Source organism: Sinocyclocheilus rhinocerous, unplaced genomic scaffold, assembly GCF_001515625.1.
Source record: "Sinocyclocheilus rhinocerous isolate Xijiao unplaced genomic scaffold, SAMN03320098_v1.1 scaffold387, whole genome shotgun sequence".
Classification (NCBI taxonomy): domain Eukaryota; kingdom Metazoa; phylum Chordata; class Actinopteri; order Cypriniformes; family Cyprinidae; genus Sinocyclocheilus; species Sinocyclocheilus rhinocerous.
This window is the reverse complement of record NW_015651557.1, coordinates 2,727,589-2,736,560: the sequence shown is the minus strand read 5'-3', so window position 1 is coordinate 2,736,560 and position 8,972 is coordinate 2,727,589. Positions and strand designations below refer to the sequence as shown.

The 8,972-nt window shown below is 38.4% G+C and overlaps 1 protein-coding gene across 1 annotated transcript in view; it reads right to left on the bottom strand.

Moving 5' to 3' along the window:
* Positions 1 to 6,603: 6,603 nt before the first annotated feature.
* The window catches only part of LOC107713137 (serine/arginine-rich splicing factor 1B-like), a 4,296-nt gene continuing 1,927 nt past the window's right edge, over positions 6,604 to 8,972 (bottom strand). Inside the window, exons 3-4 of the mRNA XM_016518571.1 lie at positions 8,013 to 8,243; positions 6,604 to 7,689 (exon numbers count right to left, since the gene is read on the bottom strand). Coding sequence (XP_016374057.1) covers positions 7,501 to 7,689; positions 8,013 to 8,243 — 420 coding nt within the window. The 3' untranslated portion in view covers positions 6,604 to 7,500. The remainder of the gene's footprint in view (positions 7,690 to 8,012; positions 8,244 to 8,972) is intronic.

Genomic DNA, 8,972 nt, shown 5'->3' with positions numbered 1-8,972 from the left:
GTTAACGGCTGAGGTGAGTAAGTTGGTGACTTTTCAATTGACAAATTTTCTTCTTCTTCTTATTGCTTACTTGCTTAGCCAAAGCTTAACATGTCCACCCTGTCGGCATAAAATATGCCAGAAGTAATTAGAATACAGTATTTTCAAATAAGTTTAAATATACTAAATTCTCTTTAACAACCAGACTATTTAGATAGTCAGTTTGTTATAAGCTAATATGCTAATTGAAGCTCAAAATACGAGCTAATATGTTTCTATAGTACTTGAGTGTCTACTATTTATGACATGACATAAAGCGAATAGGAAATTAAAACCAAAATTTTTGAGTATTGTGAGGGTTAAAAGGCACTCTATGGTGATATTGACCCTGATATTTATTTAGATTTTATATTATTTTACATTTTTCATGCAGGTTTTCAATTTAAGAGTGTGGTGCGTGTAATTTATGCTGTAGAAAAGAATGTCTCTCCTGACTGGCTACATCACTGCATTTTTTGAAAACACATACAGCAGATAGCAGTCTGGCCGCATGTACACGCCACATCATCTTCAACAGGCAGAGCTACAAAAGAGACCGAACTCATCACTGTATAAAATATTTAGAGTAGGACTGCCATTCACCTAGGAGGGCTTTTGTGTCATGACAATGCAGTTGGCAAGGGGGACCATTGATATGTTTAAATATATACACTTTCATAAGAAGGGCAAAAATGGGCATAAAAGCACCAAAGCCTTCAGTAAATGTGTGTCCTTGAAATTCAAGAGGTACTGTATCCCATTAATAGCCCCTTGTTTCCAGACAGGTCTGCTCATTAGTAATTGAACTCAGCCTGCATTCTCCCTACCTCAACAAAAAATGCACACAGCAAAAGCCCTTGTCTCCTGAGACGGTGAAGTTTGTTAAATTCTTGAGCTACACTTCAGTAAGAGGCAAATGAAGACAATTGATCATGTTACATTATAATGCAAAAAGCGGCACTGTAATTTCATTTTACATCATATAACTGGGGTTAGGAACAGTCATTAACTAGAAATGGAATGCAGACAATTCTGTTTGGATCTACATTAAAGGGGTCATATGATGCGATTTCAAGTTTTCCTTTCTCTTTGGAGTGTTACAAGCTCTTGGTGCATAAAGAAGATCTGTAAAGTTGCAAAGACTAAAGTCTCAAATCCAAAGAGATATTCTTTATAAAAGATAAGAGTCAGCCACACCGACTTTTCACTGGAGAAAGCAATATTATGGATAAAGGACTCATATTTAGCCACTCACAAGCAAATATCTAAAGTTAATGATGTTTATTACAAGCACGTAGCTTTAAGCTTCACGAGTCATTAATTGATGGACTGAAGTCGTGTAGATTATTGTGATGTTTTTATCAGCTGTTTGGAATCTCATTCTGACGGCACCCATTCACCGTGAGCATGTAAAGTAATGCTAAATTTCTTCAAATCTGTTCTGATGAGAAAAACTCATCTCCATCTTGGATAGCCTGAGGGTGAATACATTTTCAGCACATTTACATTTTTGGGTGAACTATTCATGCTGAATCTTTGTAAGAATGAGGATGAAGTAGGAAATGGTGTTTTAAAAATAAAGTACTGTTGAAGTCTTTGGAGGTGTCAATCATAAATATTCTGTGGATGGGTGACCTTTTTGATATATGCAGCAATGTCCTTCTCAATGTTGTACTTCTCCATGGCCTGTGTGGCACAATCCACTGCATCCTGCTGCATGTCCTCAGACATATCAGCATTCTTTATTACTGCCTTCCTGTCAGTCATGATGGCTGTGAATATGAAGAGAAAAGGCAAAGGGGATTCACTGACCGTCTGGTATACAGTCATAAGAACAATGAAGAACCTTGATCATGAAGCTGAATTAGCTACTTAAAGCTTTCTTGTTTAACAGTGCCACTATCACCACACAGAAAAAGTTATGACTGGAAAAGGTATTTAAACATCAGAAAACGGACACCTTCACCTTAAAGGATTGCATTTCTCATTTTAAAATCATAAAAAGATAAATTTTTTTAAGTTGACAATGGCAAAAATAAAATCTCAATAAAAACGTAATTACATTCGAAAAGTTTGAAATATTCGCACACAGCCATCACTTACAAAAAAAAATAAAAAATGGGGCCTGGCTCACTATAATCGCTTGTCAGTTCTTTTAATGGCAAATTCGGATGTAAATGGTCTGCTCTGGGACCTGTCTGAGTTTATGGAGTCATCTACCTTTCCAATCAGCTTATTAAGGAACTAGTGCATCTACTAAAAAGGAAACGTGCAGTCATGATTTGACAAAAATGAGGCCACCTCAATCAGCTCCCTCTGCAAAAGACTCCCAGTGTTGGGCCCAGGAGAGGGAGAAGGTTGATGAAATCCATTCAGTGAGGAGGATGTATGAGAAAGTGCAGAAATCAGATCTTTATCCAGCTCGATTTACTGACATGAAACTAAACCAAGGCCAACCGCATATGCAACAGAGAGGTCATCTACATCAGACATTTCATATCATTTGCATTCAGTAAACTGACATTTAGAATTGGAGATTGACCGATATCGTTTGGTATGACTCATAACTATAGGTTATTCTGAAGCTGAAATGTGTGATTTTCTCCGATCCTCGCTTAGTATGCAGACAACACTAAAACCACTTGTAGTTTAATTTCCCTGAGCAGTTTATCTATCAAAACATGCCAGCACAGCAAAATTGGCTCAACCAATTGCATAAGTTTGGGGCGGGAAGATTTGCTTGACTGGCCAATAGCACACAGTTGAAAAAATTGGTCAAGTAACCGATTTAATTAGATTTCTGCTTTTTGGGAGAATTTTTTTTAAAATAAAATAAATAAATACATTTAATTATTAATTAATTAAATATGTACAATAACAATGATCACAGCAGTTATTTTGAAGCTGAAGTGTGTTTTTTTTTTGCTCCTGCCTTTGCTTAGTATGCAAATAAAACTAAAAGCCATTTGTGGGTTAAAGGGTTAGTTCACCCAAAAATGAAAATTAGCCCACAAATTACTCTCAAGTCATCCTAGGTGTATATGACTTTCTTCTTTCAGACGAATTCAGTCGGAGTTATATTAAAAATAGTCTTTGATCTTTCAAGCTGTTTAAAATGCCACTCAGCGGGTGTTGCATGCATCAGTCCAAAAGAAGTTAAATAAAAAGCGCCCATCCATAAAAAAAGTGTCTCCTGTAGCGAATCAATGCGTTTCTGTAAGAAGCGTTGCGCATGCGCCGGGGAGTCTCGTGAAAACCAATGTTTTGTTTGCAGGAGCAAAGGAAGCAACGTTTTCCTTACTTTAGCAAAGTAAAACCAGTCTCCTCTTGGCTTTTATCGAAATCCTCCGACATTCTTCTTTACAAATCCTCATTTTGTACTTCTAATTAGTGACCTTTGTTTTGTTTTGATCTCTCTGCTGCGTTTCCGTGTGCGTCACTTCTGAGCAGCACATGCACAACGCTGAACTCATACGTCATCCGCCCGGAGCTGCTTCCGTGTACAACTGTTGGCACAAGCTACATTAAAGTGATTATTACGTCTTGAATATGGATATTTTTCTTACAAAAACGCATCGATTAGCTACAGGAGGTCTTTGTTCACCGCCCGGAGCCGTGTGAGACACTTTTTTTTTTATGGATGGGCGCATTTTATTTAACTTCTTTTGGACTGATGCATGCAACACCCACTGAGTGGCATTAAACAGCTTGAAAGATCAAAGACAATTTTTAATATAACTCCGACTGGATTTGTCTGAAAGAAGAAAGTCATATAGTAATTTGTGGGCTAATTTTCATTTTTGGGTGAACTAACCCTTTAATTTCCCTGAAAACTTTAAATAATGTGGCACTATAAAAACATCCCAACAAAATTGGCTCGACCATTCACATACGTTTAGGGCGGGACTATTTGCTTGACTAGCCAATGGCACATGGAGGTGTGTTAGAAAAATTTGTCCCTTTAAATGTCAATAAATTATATAAATACATTTTTTTAAAAATATAATTTAATTTAATTATTAATGATAAAAAAACGATTGATATATTAAAATTTGTATAATAATCATTATTTCTACCATAATTGACAAGCTAATAATTTTGACAACTACAAATGTTTTTAAACAAAAATTTGCTATAAGATTTTGCAGCTTAGCAGATCTGATAACTGAAGTAGAAAAGTGTGAATATCTGCCGAATAATACTGGCCGAACCGATTATCGGACTATTTAAATGATAATGTACAAGAGCAGAATGTCCTAGGCATTTGCATAAGTAACAACATGCAAGAGTGAAAAATTAAATTTCATTGGGCAGAAAGAAAGTGAGAGTAAATTATGCTGCAAAGCACAATTAATAATTCACACAGCACAGGTGTCTGCCTTTGATAAGGTCACGGAGAGGGAATCACACAAAGCTGATATAACTGTTTGTTGCAAGCTGTGGTTATTTTTACAAGACAAATTTAAGTAACTTTCACCCAAGTGCTGCCATGTCAACAAAATACAGCCTTTGGCTGGACTCTGGTGTCTACAGATGAGTCCATTAAAGCCATACGGTGCTGATGTCTTCAGCATCTGCTCTCAACGCTCTCTCGTGATTGGCAGAATTACGTAACATTTTTTCTCCATTCGCCGAACAGTTCTAACTTTCATTTCACGCCACCGCCCTAATTATTCTCTACAAAAACAATTTTACGCAGCATATTTCTTCTCAAAAACGTCTCGAATCCAACAATAACAATTATTTAAAGGCGAATGCCTAATAGAATTGCTGCAAAGTAACGTACAGGCAGCGGTGAGTGCTGCGTCCATGATGCTTTATTTGAATACAGCACTAATTATTAAACTTCCCAAATGCATAAATGTTTAAAATGCATTATTTTTTTCTCACGAGCTACATGGTCAACACTTCGGATGCATGCATAGTAAACAAATGCACTCACCCTCTTTTGATGCTTTTACTCTGGAATACTGTTTAACGCAGGCTTTTTTGAGCCGCCGTGTTCACGCTTGACTTCTCTAACCACTATTTTTCAGTCGTAACTCTACCCATGCGGCTGCGCTCGTAACTCATATCCAACTTCGCGTCACGAAACCCGTGGAGACCCGCCCACCGCACTGCACCGGCTCTCTGATTGGCTCACGTTGATCCTCTCCCCGCGTGTTACGAGCGTTTTCCACTAGCTTCTCACTGCCCGCATTTTATTTCATCCCACAATGCACCAGGGCCCGTCTGGTCTCAGAATACCACATCCTCAGGCCAAAGGTATTGATTCCTGTGAGGTATTATCCAATTTGTTTACCACACTATACGAGAGGTCAAGTTTATATGTAACTTACTGGTTACTAAACATTATGTTCACTGCCTTAAATAGTGTTCACATTTGGAATCAACCAAGCTTAATTTCATAACGTCTTCTCATAAATTCATATTTCAACATACTAATCTACAGCTATATGTAAAAACAATGTGTTGCTTTGTGTGCGCCAAAATACTTGTTTAATTTACTATGCAATTACCTCAAAATCTTCCATAGACACATATTTGAATGTTTACTGTATCAGTCACAGTGCAAGTTCATTTAAAAAAAAAATGAAGTAAAGAAAACAAAACACTTTAATTGAACATTTGATCTTTATTTAAAGAAGGGAGAGAGAGAAAACACACTACAATCTAGAAATATAAAGTAGCCAATTGTGGGGGGAAAGAAACACCACTGCCAACACAGCAAATGCCAACAAATGTTATTTGAAAAGTGATTTTTGAAACCCTAAATAAACTACAACATCCCCCTGAAAATGTGCCTATGATCCCACCCTCCCACGAATTCGCCCCTATTTACCACGCTCCTCATGCCGATTCCATCCAGCCTTCTGGTTCCTTGCTCTGCTTCTTTTTATACCAAAAAACAAATCTCGCAAAAATAAAAGAGGCACCTGGATCCCTTCTGCGCGCATCAATGGGGCTCCACGGAAAAAGAAAAAATGAATTTGGTTCTAGAGAAGCCAATTACGTTGTGGTTTGGTGGGGGGATGCGGGGCTGGGGTTGGGATCCTCTCCTATGGTTCCCGTTCCCGGTAAATTGATCCCGCTCCATGTATGTATCCATCCTTATCCTAATCCTAATCCTGCTCCTGATCCTGAACTGATCCAATGATCCGGCTCCAAGGATCGGGACACAGTGAGCCCCTCCTCCAATCCAAACCTTTGAATACCAGCAAAATCAAAGAGAGGGAGGTAACAAGTTAGAATCACAGCTAAATGAAGAGCTTCTATTATTGAAAGCTTCTATAAATTGATCATAGGAGCGGTATTTTTTTTCTGTGTAAATGACAAAAAGGATACCAGACTATGATATGCTCTCGAAGAGGTTTAGAGCACCACCTAAACACATTAAATTGTGCTTATTCATTGGAAAAACAAGCAAATCTAACCTAGAAAAAAAAAGACACTTCCTCTTGACAAATACACAATTTACATGAGAACAACTGCACATGGCAAGCCTTTATCTTGTCTAATGATATATCTACATGAGAGTTCAATAGTGGCCTAATCCCAGCACATTTTGGACAACAGGCAAAAATGTTTTTGTATTTAAAAACGAAACACCCAAAAAATAAAAAAACAATGCTGTCTTAATGTACGTACAAGCATCGCAACATCCAGACAGTACACATGCATGCTTAGCAGCAATGACCAGTGAGAAAAGGTAAATTAAACGGGGAAGGGGAGTGTTGTGAAGGGAGGAAGAATGGCAAAGCAAAACTAATGTGTTACTGAACTAAGAAAATCCAGAGTACTAGAAGTCTGTAGAAAAACAACTGCCTTTTTGAAGGTGACTAAAGCCACTTGCCGTCATACCATTGCCTCCTTAAATGAAATGCCTGCTCCTCCTCCTCCAAATATCCTAATATGAATGAACTGTGCTTCAAAATCCTTTATTCCAAAGCTTTCTTTAATCCTGCTCTTCTGTTGTCTATAGAAAGACATGAAAAGGTAAAAGTAGAACAGTTTTCCAACGAAAAAATAATCCCACCCCAAAAAAGCCAGTAATGAAGCATCATTAACAAAATAAAACAGTAGCAAATTAATTTGTCACACACACAACTATTTAAAGCATTTTAACATGTCCCTTGTCAAACATGTCAAATATAGTACAAGGGATGAGTATGAAGATCCAGTTAAAATGGGAATGCAAGACAAAGACACAACAGCGTCATGGGATAGGAGACAGAAAAAAAGGATTGACGGGAAAGAAAGGAGAGAAAGGAGAACATCTACTTAGCTACACATAGCTGTCATTAGCAGAATGACAGTCAAATAATAAAAACAACAATTAACAAACCAAAGATGAAAGAAAGCAAACTGGGGAAAGTGGAGAGACAAAAGTCAAAAGAGCAATGAAGTACAACAGTGGGTCCAATAGAGGACGACACAGGGTGTATATGATTGTGGCCAGCCAGCTAGCTGGGATGTGGATGTTTAGGTGCGGGAACGGGAGCGGCTGTGGCGGGGCGAGTAACGCGGCGATCCTCGACTGCGGCGTGGAGAGTAGCTGCGACTGCGGCTGTTGCTCCGGCTGCGACTCCTGCTGCGGCTGCGAGAGCGCGAGCGCCCGTAACTGGGGCTGCGTGGGCCATCCACCTTTACGCGAATGTAAGCCGTCTCTCCCTGAGGAACATAACGGGACACTTTCTAACAAAGAACTACCAGATCTCAGGTTACTCCTAATTCATGACTCACTTGGCGAATCTAAAACAGATAAATTATTTATTTATTTTTTTTAGATTTAGCACTACACCAAATTACACATCCTTCCAGATGTGGCCCACTGACAAAATCACTTACATTCAAAAGAGCCATTCCATGGATCCTCCTAGTCCATGTGGCTCCATCATGGGTCTCTGACATCAAGCTTACCTTGATATTCCCAAATCCTTAAGCTATGCCCTGTCCTGTCCAATGGCGGTCTACGTTTACAAACTCACACCTACCTCATGTGACCGGAACTTAGTGTTATCCAGCTTTCGAACGGCGTAGGTCATGTCTTCTTTGCGCACAAACTCCACAACGCCGGTGCCGTCCCGGAAAACGTCAGCATAACATACATCACCTGCTTCACGCATGTGATCCTTAAGGTCCTGCCAGCTGCCACTAGGAGGAAGTCCTGGACAGAAAAAAATCGTAACCATTACATAAGTAGATCCTTCTCTTAATGAACAGCACAAGAATCATTACGCCAACAAGTGACCATTTCAAGAAAGCAGTAGGTTTTGCATACCCAGGTTAATTTGTGGGTACTTTTGCCAATAGCTACGGGAGCTTTCCTGAAGTGCAAAAGCTTTTTATGATATCGCACCATTTAAAGATAGTAAATGCATGCATAATAGTTTCGGCAATTAAATTTATATTTATTTTACATCATATTTACTAAAATAATTAGATATTTGAACTTAATAAATTTGTAAAATAAACAGATTTATGCTTTCCTGATTCTGAAAATTGCAATTCCACAAATAAAAATGTGAGGAAAAACACAAACTAAACAACAAACATTTTTCGTTTTAACAGTCAAACACACAATAAAAATGAAACAAATATCTAATTTCTAATGTTTTATATGCAGATTAAACTTAATGAAACTTTTGGCTTGTCTCCCGAGGCTACAGGAGGGCGCAATAGGCAAAATAATGCAGCACATTTAAAGGGGTCATATGATGCGATTTCAATTTTTCCTTTCTCTTTGGAGTGTTACAAGCTCTTGGTGCATAAAGAAGATCTGTAAAGTTGCAAAAACTAAAGTTTCAAATCCAAAGAGATATTCTTTATAAAAGTTCAGAGTCAGCCACACCTACCTAAAACGGCTCGTTCTAACACACCCCCACATACCTACGTCACGATCTCGGAAGATTTGCATAACGCCGCCCAAACGTTCACGCAAAGAAAGAAGGCGT